This window comes from Dendrobates tinctorius, unplaced genomic scaffold, assembly GCF_039654945.1.
Source record: "Dendrobates tinctorius isolate UK_male_01 unplaced genomic scaffold, ASM3965494v1 ptg000293l, whole genome shotgun sequence".
Lineage (NCBI taxonomy): Eukaryota > Metazoa > Chordata > Amphibia > Anura > Dendrobatidae > Dendrobates > Dendrobates tinctorius.
The window spans coordinates 8,438,853-8,457,919 of NW_027361960.1; the positions used below are offsets into that span (position 1 = coordinate 8,438,853).

General features: G+C 44.4%; 1 protein-coding gene across 1 annotated transcript in view; it reads right to left on the reverse strand.

The window, feature by feature from the left end:
• Positions 1-379: 379 nt before the first annotated feature.
• The window catches only part of NTPCR (nucleoside-triphosphatase, cancer-related), a 97,698-nt gene continuing 79,010 nt past the window's right edge, over positions 380-19,067 (reverse strand). Inside the window, exon 5 of the mRNA XM_073560101.1 lies at positions 380-528. Coding sequence (XP_073416202.1) covers positions 448-528 — 81 coding nt within the window. The 3' untranslated portion in view covers positions 380-447. The remainder of the gene's footprint in view (positions 529-19,067) is intronic.

Sequence of the window (19,067 nt, forward strand, 5' to 3'; positions counted from 1 at the left end):
TTAGATGTAGTCACTTTTGACAGCAGCAACTAAGGGGTTAAACAGATCTGGATGGTGACAACACCGATCATTTGTGATACAGCAAGTTGTCAGAGATATTAAGCTGCTGGATTGTCACCTGTATGGGGATGCTATTCTCTTATATCTCAGGTCAGTAAAAAGACGTATTGGCTGTCATTAACGGGTTAAGCGCATACTATCTTGTTTTTTATTTAAAAAATAAAACATGTTTTACTCAGCTCTTCAGCTACTGTTTCACTATGTGGCCATCTACACATGCTCAACTGGTGAACGATTGTCAAGAGAAACCAAGTTGTACTCCCTTCATCTTAATTCTATTGACTTCAAATTAGCGATATTAAGACCAAGCAGAATACAGTTACGGTATGTTGTAAGTTTATTATGTTTAACGTGTCAATTTTGGTAAACGGTGATAATTCGTTGTTCTTATTTGGATTTTGCAATAAAGCAGTCTTGTATTGAAGTCACTATTTCACTCAGTACTTCATCTCGATTTTCTTTTGTAACCTAGAATATAAAAAAAAAGCACAAATGATAAAACAATATAAAACAATACAGAACAGAATATAAAAGTATTATTATATAACCAAATGAATGACAAAATTGTACATATTTACAATACCCAGTTGAGGAAAAAAATATTTTGCTTTAACAGGATTCTGTCACTAGATTTTTACTGCCCCATCTGAGAACAGCATAATCAAGAGGCAGAGAACCTGATTTCAGCGATGTATCACTAATTTTACTGGCTGTGCTCTGTATAACCCCACCCACACGACTGATTGTCAGCTTTCTGCCTATACAGAGTGTATTCAGAAAGCTGCCAATCAGTGGTGAGGGTGTGGTTGGACAACCTGTCAGCAAATTTTCTGTCCTAGGCCGAGATTACACTACCGTGTGTGATGCGAGAAACTTGCACAAGTCTCTTGCATCAACACCCGGCACTGCCGCCGGCACTTGTGATCCCCGCCCTACTGTGAAGATCTCCTGGTGATAAAACAGTGATTTTATAAAAAACTAAACTAAGCAGAAAATGCTACAGGGTGGCTGCCCCCATATCATGCTGCTCTTAGATTAGCTAGGAAAAGCCTGCTGACAGATTATACCAGAAATGCAAGTAAATGGGGTTAAAAATACATTTTGTAAAAAATATTGTACCATATACCTTTTGTAGAAGGCTGGCTACAGAATGAGTTGACTAACTATGATGGTGTGATAGGGAGTTTATAACGGCTTTATCTTTCTTTTTCTGAGTTCCTCTCAGCTGATTTATAACAAATCATATAAAAGATGAATATGCAAAGATACAAAGAACCGGTAAATTGAAAACGGTATAAAATTAGTAATGAAGCCTGATCGCAGAAATTATTTTTAGCCCAAATACACACACTGCATGCATTTAAGATTTTTTCCCCCAAAAGCCTGACACCCACTTTAATGCTAAGAGCACTCTGCGTCTATGCACTGGGCAGGCATTATATTTTGGGAGTTTTGCCCAACATATACTGGAATATTCCTACAGGCCTAGTTCTAATTTTAATACTAATACATGTTTGGGATATATATATATATACAGTACAGACCAAAAGTTTGGACACACCTTCTCGTTCAAAGAGTTTTCTTTATTTTCATGACTATGAAAATTGTAGATTCACTCTGAAGGCATCAAAACTATGAATTAACTCATGTGGAATTATATAATTAACAAAAAGTGTGAAAAAACTGAAAATATGTCTTATATTCTAGGTTCTTCAAAGTAGCCACCTTTTACTTTGATTACTGCTTTGCACACTCTTGACATTCTCTTGATGAGAGAATGAATGCAAAACAAAAACTGCAGTGCAAAAGGTGAAAAATTTTCCGTGCGGATTTGCTGCGGTTTCAAAACCGCAGCATGTCACTTCTTTGTGCGGAATCCGCAGCGGTTTTACACCTACTCCATTGTCCAGGTGTCAAACCGCAGGGGAAAACTACAGGCTAATCCGCAGATAAACAGGTCTTTTGACCTGCGGATCTACCTGCGGATTTTGCAAAATCCGCATGGAAAATTCCGCAGCAGAATCAGCAGCGTGTGCACACACCCTTAGTCTGTTCTGGAGAGTACACCCAAAGAACCTATGAGGGTGTGGTCTGCAAAACCGCCTCTGTGGAAGCACTCTGCACCCGTCTCCCTGTAGGGTACTCTGCCAAACAGCCCCTGTGGTGGTACTCTGCCAAACAGCCCCTGTGGTGGTACTCTGCCAAACAGACTCATTTTTGTGTGTGTTTCTTTTATTTTTTTAACTTGGGGAGGCCCTAAACATTGGGAATGGCAAATAGAATGAATGCAATTCGGAGAAGCTTAACAATGGCTGGATGCAGCTGGTATACTTTGCTAGCCACTGTCAGCCAAAAGGTACGGACAAGTCCTGTGGGATCCACGCCTGTTTCATTTTAACGAATTTGAGCTTGCACACAATGGCTGTGGACAAGCGGAGACACCTGTCTGATCACACTCTGCCATGCTATACTCATAAGATAAGGTTGCGTGGCACTCTTAGAAATTTTAAAGATGGAGGCAACATGACCCTCACTGTATCCCTCTGCTAGTAAAACCAGAATTGAGCCCTTCTTTTCCTCACTCAAGACTTTTGTTTTCAACTCCATTGGCATGGTTAAAAGTTATTTTTCCATTCCTATTACTTTTGGGATATTACTAACACTTGTTTTGCCATCCAGCTTTTCCTATTGCAAGAGGATTGTGAACACCACAGCAGGGCTTTTTATACTTTCCTTCGTTAAATAAGATTTGGTTCAAGTGATCACCTAATCAGAAGCACATTAAGTAGAATGAGGTGTACTCTGGTTGGAATTCAACTGACACTGGAATGGAATGGCTGTCAGACATGAAGAGAAGCTGATTTTTATAAAATTGTGCAGTGGTCTCTTAATTTTTGCCAGAGCTGTATAGTGACAGTTTCTAAGCAGAAACCACCTGAAGAATGAACTGATCACTTCCCTTAACCGCTTCACGGGTTTTGAAGACTTAAACGGTTATAGGAAGTAACAAGGAACAGAACACATGCACAGCAAATCGTTTTGACGTTGCTGTGCATACGTTCATTCTTTTTGGCATTTTTCTTAGCACTTTTATTGGTGGGCTCCTGGCAGAATCTAACTAAAAAGGCGCCATGTGTATATACTGTAACAGTGTGTCCCTCCACCGTCCTGTGTTCCTGGACTGTAATGTAATAAGCCCTAGGTCCACCTCACTTGTACTACATCTAGTGGGGGATTCTGTCTTTGTTCTTCTCAGCATGAGACTCTTCCAATACACAAAACCTGTAAGACTAAATGGAGCCAATAGCTTCTGAAAAGTTCTCAATGTAGCCACATAGTCAAAAGTAGGTGGGAGCCCTATTGATATTTTATGTTCTATGCTCCCTGTCTCAATAAATCCAGTTGGATTGATCTTCGGCGTGGTGTCCCTTCCTGCTCTGTGGCACACACCGTCTCAAACTGGTTGGCAGCGGCGGGATCAGAGCAGAAGGAATGGAGGACAGAAACCCATTAATATCTGGAAGCACAACCTCGGGATAAATGAACTAGACTGTGTTGAGCTTACAAACAAAAGCCCGTGAATTAGGAGTCGGCTACAAAGGGCTGTCCAAGGAGCAACTGATTGAGACTCTGGAAGAAGCTTGCCTGCAAGATGTCACAGAGGAAGGATTTCCACAGCAAGGAGAGGAAAGACGGGAGCTGGAGGTAAATACCCAAAAAAGTCAGTGGGTTGTGTGGTATGAGGAGGAGATGGCATTGCTTGGGGATGAGGCCACCATAGAGGAAATGCCAGCTCAAGAGCGGACATTGCTGGAGAGACAGCTCACTGTGGAAGCAGCTGGAAGCTCCAGACAGTCTGTAACCACAGCACCCACCATGAGGGAATTCCCAAGGGTGTCCTGTAAGGAATTTAAGCCATTTATCGAGGCTGCAGGCGACATTGAGGGCTTCTTCCAGGACTTCGAACACCAATGTCGATTAATGGAAGTCCCGGAAAGGGAGCGAGTCAGACATCTAGTGGGGCTCTTAGAGGGTGGAGCTGCTGAAGCCTATAGAGCTATGGACCCTAAGTGGAGCTGCGATTATGGGAATATTAAAGAGACCATCTTGGAACATTATGCTGTAACTCCAGACACTTACAGAGCGCAGTTCCACTCCTTTGCCTGTGAGGGGGAAGTGTCTTTCAAGATATACCATATATACTCGTGTATAAGCCGAGATATTTAGCTCATTTTGTTGGGCTGAAAGTCCCTCTCTCGGCTTATACACGAGTCATATACCTGGGGGTCAGATCATACTTACCCCCTTACCCCCCCGGCGCGGTCTCTGCAGCCCCCTCGCTTCTCCACGGTCTCCCTTCCTGCCTTCAGCGGTCATGTGGTACCGCTCATTAAACTCATGAATATGCACATATTCATGAGTGTAATGAGCGGTATCACATGACCGCTGAAGGCAGGAAGGGACACCGTGGAGAAGCGGGGCTGCAGAGACCGCGCCAGGAGTGGGTAAGTATAGCGATATTCACCTGTCCGGGGTCCATCGCTGCTCACCGCTGTCTGCTGCGTCCTCTGTGACGTTTAGGCAGCAGAGGGCGCGATGACGTGGTTAGTGAGCGCTGCGCCCTCTGCTGGCTGAACAGTCACTGACACAGGAAGCGCAGACAGCGGTGAGCAGTGATGGACCCCAGACAGGTGAATATCTCAGGTGCCGGGTCCTGAGCAGGACAGGTGAGTATGGCATTTTGTTTTTTTTTGCAACAGCATATGGGGGCATAATATATGGAGCATCTTATGGGGGCATATTCTATGGAGCAGCATATGGGGGCATATTCTATGGAGCAGCATATGGGGGCATATTCTATGGGGCAGCATACGGGGGCATATTCTATGGAGCAGCATATGGAGGTATATTCTATGGGGCAGCATATGGAGGCATATTGTATGGAGCCGCATATGAGGGCATAATTTATGGAGCATCATATGGGGCATAATCTATGGAGCATTTTATGGGGGCATAATCTATGGAGCATCTTATTGGGGCATAATCTATGGAGCATTTTATGGGGCATAATCTATGGAGCATCTTATGGGGCATAATCTATGGAGCATCTTATGGGGCATAATCTATGGAGCATCTTATGGTGGAATAATCTATGGAGCATCTTATGGGGCCATAGCCTTTATGGAGCATTATATGGGGCATATTATTCTATGGAGCATCTTACAGGGGCATTATTAACCTTTGTGCAGCATTATATGGGGTGTATTTTGTATGGAGCATCTTATGGGGCCATCATGAACTGTATGGAGCATTATATGGGGCTCCTGATTCAATATGGATATTCAAAAACATTTAACCTACTGATGTCTCAATTAATTTTACTTTTATTGGTATCTATTTTTATTTTTGAAATTTACCAATAGCTGCTGCATTTTCCACCCTAGGCTAATACGTGAGTCAATAAGTTTTCCCAGTTTTTTGTGGCAAAATTAAGGGGGTCCGCTTATACACGGGTCGGCTTATACACGAGTATATACGGTATGCCCACAGGTTCAAACAAGTATGTCACCGCTGGCTTGAGGGAGAGGGGAAAAAAACACCTCAATCACTTGTCAGCTGGGTATACTTAGTTGCACCACCATAAAGAAAAAAAACATAAAAAATGAACTTTATTACTTAATTAACTGAATGAATTACACAAAAAGAATTACTAACAGCACCTATAAAAATAAGTAAGTTTTGAAAAAGGTGAACACAATCTCACCACAAGCTTCTTAGTGAGAGGTAATGAATAGTGACCTCTATTTTTGCGGTCCAATGTCTAGACGCATTGAATGTCATGGATAACTGGGCCGCTGTATGTGCATCCCTGGATGGGGGTGAGTGCGCACGTTGGTATAAGTCTGGGGTGCATCTGCTCTCTAGACGCCCAGAAGTTCGGGTATTACGTGAGCGGCATGACACGCAGTGCGCATGTCAGAAGTGGTGAACTGCATATGCGCTCCAGTGAGTGCGCATGTCAGTATAAGTCTGGTGCTCATCTATGCTCCAGGCGCCCGGAAGTTTGGGTATGACGTGAGCGGTATAATTTTCAGTGCACATGTCATAAGTGGTGAACCGCATATGCGCTCCAGATCCCGGAAGTGAGGGGATCTCTGCGCATGGCTGACCGACTTGAATGAGTCTGAGGCGTGGATATGATACTGGCGTGCGCTCCACAGAACGGAACTTTAATGAGGACCGGTCTGGCGCCTCCCATTTTCACACGATGACGTCCTCCTTCTTGCTTCTCCCTCGGCTCCTGCACAGGCGTACTGTCATGATCCATGCTGGATTATGACAGATAAAAACACTAGTAACCTTTTTTTTTCCTTAAGCTGGTGGTTTCAGTTCTAGTGTTGCCCCCGGTGGCCGTTAGGGTCACTGCACTTGATGTTTTCTTTGCTTTGCCTTTTGCCCCCGGTGATCACCGGGGTTTTAGCAGCTTTTGGCCCCTGATCATTTGACCATTCCCTTTTCCTATATAGATTCACATGGTCTATGGGCAGGTGTTGGTGATATTGGTCATTTCAACCATCCTTGGTGGAGGAAGGAGCTAGAGAGAGTTCCTTGCAGCTCTGACAATGCTTGGTGACGTAGCAGCTATTCAGGAGGAAAGCTGCATTCTGGTGCTGGACGCTGTTTCTGGGAGCAAGAGCAACAGAGCAGAGCTAAGTGCTGTTATCCCTGTTTGTATTTTTCCCTGGTGTGTATTAGTACAGCAGTGGGGCCAGTGCCTGCACCACCCAGCTCCCTAGCAAGGGATAGGTGTAGGGTGTGCTAGGGTGACAGGTGATGAGTCTGTATAGCGAAAAAAGTGGTTTGGTACCGTTAGGAGTGTTAGGGACACTGACTCAGGGGAGTGCAGGTCTCCACATCCCCGTTCCCTATCGCAGGGCCCACCGTTGTAATTGTTTCCCCTTCCCCCGTGTCTTGTTGTTTTAGTTACCGGCCTGCGGGTCGTGTCACACAGGACAGTTACACGTGCTGTGTCTTGTTTTAGTTACCGACCTGCGGGTCGTGTCACACAGGACGGGTCCACGTGACATGTACTTTCTCTGCCCTGTTGAGGGCAGAGTAAATTACTACAGTGCGCATACGACGGGAAAGGTCAGAGAGCTCCGGCACCTGCGCACTGCAGTACTCTGCTCTACCCTCAACAGGGCGAGTATAATCTAACTCTTTTCTCTTCTCTTTCAGGTTACATCGGGGGCTTATTTACAGCATTACAGAATGCTGCAGATAAGCCCCTGATGGCGGTGGCCACAGCTGATAGTCCAAAAATGGGGTGACAGATCCCCTTTAATAATTACTTGAGAGAAAGCTTTTAGACTAGGCATTTGTCATTATGATTTAGGTAGTGGTATTTTTGGCAAACCAGTAATTTATATGGCCCAGTACACAGGATAACTGGCTGGCTCAAGAATACCTTTTTTGAGGGTCATTCTAAACATTACACTCTGGTATTGGGACAAAATCCTTACAAAGGAGTATGTTAAATATATCATAATCTATTAAGGTATTGTGTTGACTTATTATATAGGAGCTCTTCAGAACCCTAGCTTTTCTCCTCATAATCATTTGAACTTGCCATTGGTCACTCAGCAACATATGTGTGTCATGTTGTTTGTGATTTGGGTTTGGTTTTGTAGAGTTTATTTTGCAAATATGTTATGTCTGTAGTCCTTTATCTATAAAGGACTATTTTATTTCTATAAATAATAAAAGGGAATAAAAAGAAAAACTGTGGGAAACTAACTTTCCCTGCTTGTAGTGAGATTGTGTTCACCTTTTTCAAAACCTACCTGTTTTTATAGGTGCTGTTAGTAATTCTATTTGTGTGATGTATTCAGTTAATTAAGTAATAAAGTTCCTTTTTTATTGGTTTTTCCTTTATGGAGGGAGAGGGGGCCTTAACTTGGGAGACTTTCCTCCAGGCCATCTTAAGAGCAGTTCTACGCCAAATGCCCCGCTGAGATCCGGGAATGGGTGCGTGAGAGGAAACCAGCGACAGTGGAATGAGCTGCTGCTGTAGCTGATGAGGTTCTCACCATCAAGCCTCACTGGAAAAAAATGACTGGTGGAGGCAGTAAAAACTACCAGCCCCCCACCACCTGTGGTACCTTGTCCTTCAATCCCCAAAGTTTGCTGTCCCACTAGACAACCACCTCATGGTGATACCCATGTGCATTACCTTTCAAAAAGTCCTGCCTCCTCCTCTGAAATGCGACAAGGAGAGAAAGTGGTAGAGTGAAGGTGTTATAGATGTGGGCCCGTCATCTGCAGGCCACGTACCCAGCTGTACAGTGGAGAAATCGGTTTCAACCCCAACAACCACTTCATGCACCATCACATGGATACCAGCCTCCAGGATCCCTTACCTCCCTAGAGTGCACATGGGAAGGAGTGCGAAATAGTGCAGAAGTTACCAATGTGGGCAACCTGGGCATCTGCAAGACACCTGCCCTCAGAGTCAATTGAGAAATGACCCCGCACCAAATTGGTCTGTCAAAAATTTTGAAAACTTTGCAATTTTTAAACTTAATTTTCGTACCCTTAAATCAGAGAGTGGTGTCACACAAAATAGTTAATAAATAACATTTCCCACAAGTCTACTTTACATCAGCACAATTTTGTTAGGACGTTATAAGGGTTAAAAGCTGTCCAGTGATTTCTCATTTTTACAACAAATTTTACAAAACCATTTTTAGGGACCACCTCACGTTTGAAGTGAGTTTGGGGTTCAGTACCCAAAAGTGACACCATTCAAAAACTGCACCCCTCAAGGTGCGCAAAACCACATTCAAGAAGTTTATTAACCCTTCAGGTGCTTCTCGAGAACTAATCAATGTCCTAGGAAAAAAATGAACATTTTACATTTTTCACAAAAAATTTACTTTGGAACCAAACTTTTATTTTCACAAGTGTCAGGATAAAATGAACCACACAATTTGTTTTCCAATTTCTCCTGAGTACGCTGATGTGGGGGGAAGCCACTGTTTGGGCACATGGCAGGGCTCAGAAGGGAGTGAGATTTTGAGTGCAAAACTCCTTCCATCAACAAGGGCATTGAAGATGAAACGTGGATGGGTCTTTCAGCATGATAATGATCCCAAGCACACAGCCATGGCAACAAAGGAGTGGCTTCGTTAAAAACATATGAAGGTCCTGGAGTGGCCTAGCCAGTCTCTAGATCTCAACCCCATAGAAAACCTTTGGAGGGATTTGAAAGTCCGTGTTGCCCAGCGAAAGGCCCAAAACATCACTGCTCTAGAGAAGATCTGCATGGTGGAAAGGGCCAACATACCACCAACAGTGTGTGCCAACCTTGTGAAGACTTACAGAAAACGTTTGACCTCTGTCATTGCCAACAAAGGATATATAACAAAATATTGAGATGAACTTTTGTTAATGATCAAATACTTATTTTCCACCATAATTTGCAAAATAAATCTTGCTAAATCAGACAAAGTGATTTTCTGGATTTGTTTTCTCACTGTGACTCTCATAGATGTGGTCTGCCTATGATGTCAATTACAGGCCTCTCTCATCTTTTTAAATGGGAGAACTTGCACAATTGGTGGCTGACTAAATATTTTTTTTCCCCACTGTAAGTACCGTTAATTGCCGCCGTTAAAAGGCCTATTGGCGATCGTTAAGGGGTTAACCGTTTTCATTTTTTAATATCAATACACACTGAAATAAGAAACTTTGCAATATATTGTATCTTATCTGAAAAATCTGCTTCATTTTCAAAATTCTTAATTCAAGGGTTAAAAATATGTTCAGTGAAGACAGATTTTTACATTACTCAGAGTCTTATCAGTAGCAATTGCCATCATCTGAATAATGTAAAAATCTTTCTTCAGTGAAAACAGATTTTAGCCGTAAATTAAGAATTTTGAGAATGAAATATTAGTCCAAGGGGAGAAAGAAGCAGATTTCTCTGATATATAACAGTTTCTTATTTGCTTGTGTATCATTAATTTATGAAATATAAATGAAAATGATGGTTACTCTAAGTTTTCAATGCCTTTGGTAAATTAGTGTGCCTACATACAGTATAGTATGATCAAAAGAATCAACATATATGGTGTGTAAGGTAACGCTTATTGTTAGTGTTGGGGAACACTCACTTGGCAGCAGATTAATAGGGTCAGGCACGGGTTTTTCAAAAACCAGTCCATACGGTTTATTTTTACACAGCATAAACCATGGAAGTAGGAAGAAAAGGTAACAGCCTTACATTAGACAAATGAATGTTCATAATAGGGCTCCGCTCTCTCAGACCTGTGGACATACAGGCTGTGCCATGTCCAGCAACCAGGCTTTATAGCCTCAACACAGTTATTTCCCCCTGTCCGGGGTTAGCTCTTCGGAGCTCCTGCTCCCCACATTGGCTCCTGTCAGTACTCTCTCTCTTAGGGAAGCGGCCGCACTGGGATCACCATTCCGGACAATGCCTTACTCACTAGGCCGCCTCACAGTTCCAGACCCATAGCTGGGCAGTAGCTCCCCCAAACGCATGCTGTCGCAGACTCTGCTCACACACGTGGCCTGTCTGCGTACTATTCAGGACGTCCGTCCCCTCCTGGGACCGTCCAACACACACAGGCCTAATTGGGTGCTATTCAGGGATCCGACCCTACTCCCAGGGTCTCCAAACACACCGGCCTCACCAAGTCCAAAGATTCGTCACGTGCTCCAGGGATCCGATCCACATCACAGGATCTCCCAACAAACACAGACCTTAGAGGACCTTGGAGTCTGCACCATTCAGGTACACGCACTCTCCCCATGTGACCCACCCTGGTCCCATTATATGGTCTGTAACCACACCCACAGGTGAGGTATGGATCACATGGTCATGACCTCACTACAGGTCCTATTACACATGCAACCACACACACAGGCTTTACTTTGGGCATTCAGACACACACCCCTGGGTGGGTTTGTAGGTGACTGGTCCCACCCATCTCACCAAGTCACCTGGAAGCTTCCCTATTGTAAAACGGAAACCATCAGCAGTACCTCTGCTAATCAATACACGTTCCAGCTTCCATCACAGGGCCACCCACCCTGTGATACATATCATAGTAACATAGTTATTAAGGAAGACTTTAAGTCCATCTAATTCATCCCATATCCTATCCTAACTTGCCGTAACATGTTGATCCAGAGGAAGGCAAAAAAAAAACATGTGGCAAACAGTAAGCTTCACATTGGGGAAAAAAATTCCTTCCCGACTCCACATACGGCAATCAGACTAGCTCCCTGGATCAACGCAATATTAAGGAAACTAGTGTATATACCCTGTAATATTATACTTTTCAAGAAAGGCATCCAGTCCCTTCTTAAATTTTATTAGGGAATCACTCATTACAACATCATATGGCAGAGAGTTCCATAGTCTCACTGCTCTTACAGTAAAGAATCCGCGTCTGTGAGTATGCTTAAACCCTCTTTCCTCCAGATGTAGAGGATGCCCCCTTGTCCCTGTCACAGGTCTAAGAGTAAAAAGATCATTAGAAAGGTCTTTGTATTGTCCCCGCATATATTTATATACATTGTAATAAGATCACCCCTAAGCCTTCGATTTTCCAAACTAAATAACCCCAAGTGTAATAACCTGTCTTGGTATTACAGACCCCCTAGTTCCCTAATAACCTTGGTCGCTCTTCTCTGCACCCGCTCCAGTTCAGCTCTGCCTTTCTTATGCACCGGAGACCAGAACTGTACACAGTATTCTAAGTGTGGTCGCACTAGTGACTTACATAGAGGTAAAATTATGTTCTCCTTATGAGCATCTATGCCTCGTTTAATGCATCCCATTATTTTATTTGCCTTTGCAGCAGCTGCCTGACACTGGCCACTAAATGTGAGTTTGTCGTCCACCCATACACCCAGGTCTTTTTCAGTGACAGTTTTGCCCAGTATTTTACAATTAAGCACATAATTGTACATCTTGTTTGTTCTACCCAAGTGCATGACCTTACATTCATCCCCATTAAAGCTCATTTGCCATTTATCAGCCCAAGCTTCTAGTTTACATAAATCCTCCTGTAATATAAAATTATCCTCCTCTGTATTGATTACCCTGCAGAGTTTAGTGTCATCTGCAAATATTGAAATTCTACTCTCTATGCCCCCTACAAGGTCATTAACAAATATGTTAAAAAGAAGCGGGCCCAAAACTGACCCCTGTGGTACCCCAATGCTAACCGTGACCCAGTCCGAGTGTGCTCCATTAATAACCACCCTAACCTTGTTTCCTATCCCTGAGCCAGCTCTTAACCCACCTACACATATTTTCCCCTATCCCCATTGTTCTCATTTTATGCATCAACCTTTTGTGTGGCACTGGCACCGTATCAAAAGCTTTTGCAAAGTCCATGTACACCACATCCACTGCATTCCCTTGATCCAGTCCTGAACTTACCTCTTCAAAAAAGCTTATCAGATTAGTCTGACAGGAACGGTCCCTTGTAAACCCATGTTGATATTGGGTCATGAGGTTATTCTTCTCCAGATACTCCAGTATAGTATCTCTTAGAAAACCCTCCAGGATTTTTACCCACAGTTGAGGTTAAACTTACTGGCCTATAATTTCCAAGTTCAGTTTTTGTCCCCTTTTTGAATATTGGCACCACATTTGCTATAAGCCAGTCCTGTGGTACAGACCCTGTTATTATGAAATCTTTAAAGATTAAAAATAATGGTCTATCTATGACTGTGCTTAATTCCTGCAGTACTCGGGGGTGTATCCAATCCGGGCCCGGGGATTTGTCAATTTTAGTGATTTTTAGACGCCGCCATACTTCCTGCTGGGTTAAGCAGGTGACATTTATTGATGAATTTTTATCCCTGATCATGTTATCCATCATGGGATTTTCTTGTGTAAATACTGTTGAAAAAAAGTAATTTAGCATATTGGCTTTTTCCTCATCCCCATCCACCATTTCACCCAGACTATTTTTAAGGGGGCCAACACTATCATTTTTTAGCTTCTTACTATTTATGTAGAATATTTTGGGATTATTTTTACTTTCTCTGGCAAGGATTCTCTCTGTCTCAATCTTTGCTGTCTTGATTTGCTTTTTACAGAATTTATTTAATTTTCTGTATTTATTTAATGCCTCATCACTACTTACTTGCTTTAATTCTCTAAATGCTTTATTTTTATCTCTTATTGGCACCCCTTACAGCTCTATTTAGCCATAGTGGTTTCCTCCTATTTCTAGCATGTTTATTCCCATATGGTATATATTGTGCACAGGTCCTATTCAGGATGCTAATAAACGTCTCCCATTTTCTTTGTGTATTTTTATGTCTCAGGATATCATCCCAGTTAATTGCACCAAGATCATCTCTCATCCGTTGGAAATTTGCCTTCCTGAAGTTTAGTGTCCTTGTAACCCCTTTACTACACATCTTATTACAGGATACATGAAAACTTATTAATTTGTGATCACTATAAGGCTACTTTCACACATCAGGTTTTCGGCGTCAGGCGCGATCCGGCGTCGTGCCGGAATGCCGGATCCGGCAAATGTTTTGTAAAACCTGATGTGCCGGATCCGGTTTTCTGTTTTTCGACGGATTACGCCGGATCCGGTTTTTAAAATTGACCCTCAAGGCAGAGTACACTGGCAGGATGACAGAGTGTGAAAGATTTGTGCCCTAACCAAACTTGTGTACCTTCTGGACCAACAGTATATACCTTTGCCAACCAAAGTTGGCTATCTTGTCATGGTCTACTATTTTTAGCTTTAGGCCACAGGTGTGTACCTGGTTGTGTTTTATGCAAAGTATTTCACCTTTTAACAAAAGTTGTGTACACTGTTAGGAAATCACCAACAATAAACACAACTTTTTAGGTGAAATACTTTGCTTCAAACACAACCAGGAACACAACTGTGGCAAAAAGCTAAAATTTACCCACAGTTATATACCTGGTTTTGAATACCTTTTTACCTTTGAAATACCCTGTATTTAACCTTTTTTTTAAACATAGTTCGCCGCAGAAAGAAAAGACAGACAACCATTGTGAAACGATAATTTAACTTTTATTTAAAATTTTTTTTTTTTTGTAAAATGTTTTTAAAGTGCAAAAAACTTTTTTAATAAAGGTTTTAAACCCAATGGGCATTTTTATTAAAAAAAAAAAAATTACAAATCTGTGTAGTGTGGGGTGGAAATACTGCTGGAGGGGCTGCGGGACACTTCGACACTGGGTGTGTGGAGAGAGGACTGGGATCGTGGTGGGGAAGGAACAGTTAGAGGTGAAGGTGTGGAAAAAGCTACAGAATGGGTGGACATGTTGGAGGCAGAAGAGGTGGTGGGCGGTGGAGTGGAGGGTTGGGCAGGGACTGTAGGAGCAGATGATGTTGATGGAAAGTTGTATGGGGAAGGAGTTTGGTACGGGGAAGGAGTTTGGTACGGGGCAGGTTGCTGGAAGTGGGGAGATGTCTGGTACTGGGGAGGTTGCTGGTACTGGTGAGGTTGCTGGTATGTAATAGGAGGGGGAGGATGGAAAGTGGCTGGAGGGGGTGCAGATGTAATAGGAGGGGGAGGATGGAAAGTGGCTGGAGGGGGTGCAGATGTAATAGGAGGGGGAGGATGGAAAGTGGCTGGAGGGGGTGCAGGTGGAGGAACTACAGTGGTGGGAGGTGGAGGTTGGGAGGTAACCTGCTGTAGAGCACCGTGGCACGAATGCATTACATGCATCTGCTGGGTAGGAGATAGTGTTGCCATGCGCTCCACAACAGACCTGAAAAAGGTGTGGTTTGGCGAAGATCTTGCTTCTGAATGCATGGTTTGCAAAAGTGTCTTCACCTCCAGAATGCTGGAGTTGATCTGCTGAAAGCCTGCGGAGATTTGCTCTGACAAGACTTTTAGACAGTTCTGGAAAGATGCATTCAGATGCAAGAACTCTTGCGCATAACTCTTTTCCTGACCCCTCTGCCGCTGCCGCCCAGTACCCGCAGGTGTACTAGAGGTGGCAGGGGCAGAAGGGTGGGGTAAAGGGAAAGCGATCTCCTCACCAGCAGCTTCATGTAATGTAGGCGGCCACGATGCTCCTGTGCTGGTGGATGGGACAGATGGGTCGAATGTGTGGGAAGGCTGGGAAGGTGCAGATGTCCCGGGGCGGTCGAAGTGTCCCTCGGTGCCGGTCTCCTCAGGGATCGCCTCAGAAGGGTCCAATCGTGCAGGCTCCCGAGTGCTGCTCACCGTGCTGTGGAATAAAGAGAAAAAAAAACAATTAAAATACTGACATGGTATGGCCCTGGCTGAAAAAAAAAAGTTACATCTAACATTTTTTTTCACATGTGGTGTGTAATATTTACCTTCTAGTGACCATTGTTTCCCGGAGGAACGACAGGGCTTGTGCGTACTTGTACTTGCTCCTGCGTCCTCCAGATCCACTCGGGGCCCGCATCTCTTTATTAAACTCCTTCTTGAAACGATCCCTCACAGACCGCCGATTCACAATTCTGTTCCCTGAAACGAGAAAGGAGTGGTTAGTATACATCAGTGTTTCACAAACTCCAGTCCTCATGGTCCCCAGGGGTCATGTTTTCAGGATTTCCATAGTAAATAGAAATCCTGAACACATGATCCGTGGGGACCACGAGGACTGGAGTTCGGGAAACACTGGTTTACATCAAGCAACCGGTACTGTATATACTTACGCTCTTTAATCTGGGCTCGAACATCGAGGTCCTCCCAGCGGCCCACAAGGAGCGAACAGATTTCCTCCCAGAGTCGTCGGGTAACGATATGGTCAGCGTGGCTGCGGTCAGCCATATTCCAGAGCGGCTCCCTTTCTCTGACGAGATCGATGAGGTGGTCCACATCGAGTCCTCCATCCTCACCGTCAGAGTCGGGAGCACGCTGTGAAGGCTGTTAAAGAAAAAGACAAAAATAACATTAGCCTCCACAAAAGAAATGAAATAAAAAGTGCAAAAAAACAAAGCAAAAATATTTATACTTACACGCTGGTGACCGCCGCGTTGCTGTCGCCGACGACCCTGGGAGGCACTGCGAGGACCTCTTGGCCGAGCACCAGATTGGGAAGACTAGAGAAAAAAACAAAAAATGTTATGTCTTTGGATGTAGGCATTTGTTTGCTGTGTGTGGTCTGCAGAACATTGTTTTCTATGTGTTGTGTGTAGTGTGATGTTGTGTTTCTGCGTTTGATGCAAAAAACTTACCAATTGTGAGCCCACTCCAGGTGTCTGTCCACCCCTTCCTTCTTCTTCTGGGAGCTCCTCTTCATCTTGTGATTCCTGTTTTGAAATAAAAGGCAATGAATAGACATATATTACAGAGATGATGGATTTTGGAAATAAAAACTTACCGTCAAACGCTGACGATGCGAGGGAGGGCTCCCAGAAGAAGATGTGCTGTCCTGTTGATGGCCAGACTCCATGGCTGTGGGTATTGCTGCTGCTGTTGCTGCTGCCAGTGATGCCATTTCTGCTGCTGCTGCTGCTGCATCTCTTTGGCGGCTGTTGAATAAAGAGAAACAAAGGGCCAATGAATATCTTGATATTCCATGGCCCTAGTTTGGAGGAATGGGGGATTTGATAATTACCGTCTCTCATCTGCTGCTGGACTCCCCTCCTCAGCATGTTCCATTTGCTGCTCCATTTGGGGTGGTGCTGATGGTGCTGCTGCTGCAGATGTCTGCTGCCTTCTCCTGCTCCTGGTTCTTGGCTTGGGTGGCATGTTGGGTGTGGCAGAGGGTCCCATTGTCTTGCTTTTATATATCTCCTGTGGGCAGAGCTACTGAGCATGCTCAGACCAAAAAACCGGATCCGGCGCATTGCGGCGCTCATAGGCTTTCATTGTGTGAAAAAGCCGGACGCGCCGGATCCGGCGTGTCCGGCTTTTTCGCCGGAGACAAAAAACGTTACAGTAGCCGTTTTTTCCAGACGCCGGATCGCGACACATTGTCGGATCCGGCGAAAACCGGATGAAACGCATGGCCATCCGGCGCGATCCGGCGCAAATGCAAGTCAATGGGGGGGAAACCGGATCCGGCATTTCATTTCGCCGGATCCGGTTTCTGTCAAAAGCGCCGGATCGCGCCTGACGGCGAAAACCTGATGTGTGAAAGAGGCCTTACCCAAGTGACCCTCAACCCTTACATTTGATATGTGGTCTGGCCTGTTGGTTAATATTAGATCTAGCAGTGCCCCCCTCTTGCTGGGTCCTGAACCAGTTGTGAAAGGTAATTGTCTCTCATAGTTGTCAAAAACCTATTACCTTTGCTGGAACTGCAGGTTTCGGTTCCCCAATGTATTTCAGGGTAGTTGAAGTCCCCCATAATAATGACTTCTCCTTGAGTCGCAGCTTCATCTTTTTGCTTTGTGGGGATTACTCTGTTGCTTCCATTATTTTTGGAGACTTATAACAAACCCCTATCAGTAATTTATTATTTTTCCCCCCTCCCCTTATCTCTACCCACAGGGACTCTACATTTTCATTAGATTCATATATATTATCACGAAGGATGGGTTTTAAGGATGATTTTACATATAAACACACGCCTCCCCTCGCTTATTTGTACGGTCATTTCTGAACAGACTATAGCCCTGTAAATTAACCGTCCAGTCGTGGCTCTCGTCCAGCCATGTCTCAGATATCCCCACCATGTCATAATTATGTTCCAACAACATTTACTCCAATTCCTCCATTTTGTTGGCGAGGCTTCTGGCATTAGTATACATGCACTTTATGTATCTCTCTGTACCTCTATTCTTTCTTAAATTATCTGTTCTAACCCCACCCCCCATGCCACCCCCACCCCCAATGTCATTATTTGTGCCCAGGTCTCTATCTGCACTGTCTTCCCCTCCTATAAAAGGAATACACTCCCCCCGTCCCTAGTTTAAACACTCCTCCAACCTTCTAGCCATTTTCTCCCCCAGCACAGCTGCACCCTCCCCATTGAGGTGCAGCCCGTCCCTAGCTTAGAACCTGTAGCCAACTGAGAAGTCGGCCCAGTTCTGCAGGAACCCAAACCCCTCCTTCCTACACCAATTCCTGAGCCACTTATTAACCTCCTTAATCTCCCGTTGCCTCTCTGGCGTGGCACGTGGTACAGGAAGTATTTCCGAAAATACCACCTTGGAGGTCCTTGCTTTAAGCTTACAGCCTAATTCTCTGAAATCATCTTTAAGGACCTTCCACCTACTCTAACTTTGTCATTTGTGCCAATGTGCACCATGACCGCTGGATTCTCACCAGCCCCTCCCCGTAATCTGTCAACCCAATCAGCGATGTGTTGGACTCGAGCGCCAGGTAGGCAGCACACCGTTCGACGATTCCTGTCTTTGTGACAGATGGCCCTATCTGTTCCCCTAATAATTGAGTCTCCCACTACCAGAACCTGTCTGGCCTGCCCTGCTCTCCTATTTCCCCCCTTACTGGAGCAGACACTCCTCCGGCTTTCAGAGGACATGCCTTGCTGCCGCAGTGCTACTCCTGCACTAACACTCCCCTCATCTGCCAACTTAGCAAACTTATTGGGGTGTGCCAGATCAGGACTAGCCTCCCTGGTGCTCTTCCCTCTACTCCGCCTTCTGTCACCCAGCTAGCTGCTTCTTTGTCCTGCAGCTCCAACCTAGCATCCCCCCTCATCTATCCCACTGAGCGTCTCAGTGTTGCCAGCTGCACATTTAGATCCAGTATCTGGGCTTCCAAATGCACAACGTACTCACATCTCGCACAGCAGTATGCACCCTCGACCGGCTGTTCAAGGATTTCATACATGCGGCAAGACATGCACTGTATGGCATTGGCAATAGTGGAGCACATCCTAATGGGGATTGCACCAGACAAAAAGATAAGCAAAAATAAATAAAAAGTATTAATAAAATATAACAGCAATTCAGTAATACCTCCCTTGGAAACTCCCTGAATCCAAAGTCACTGAATCACAAGTCACACACTTACCACAG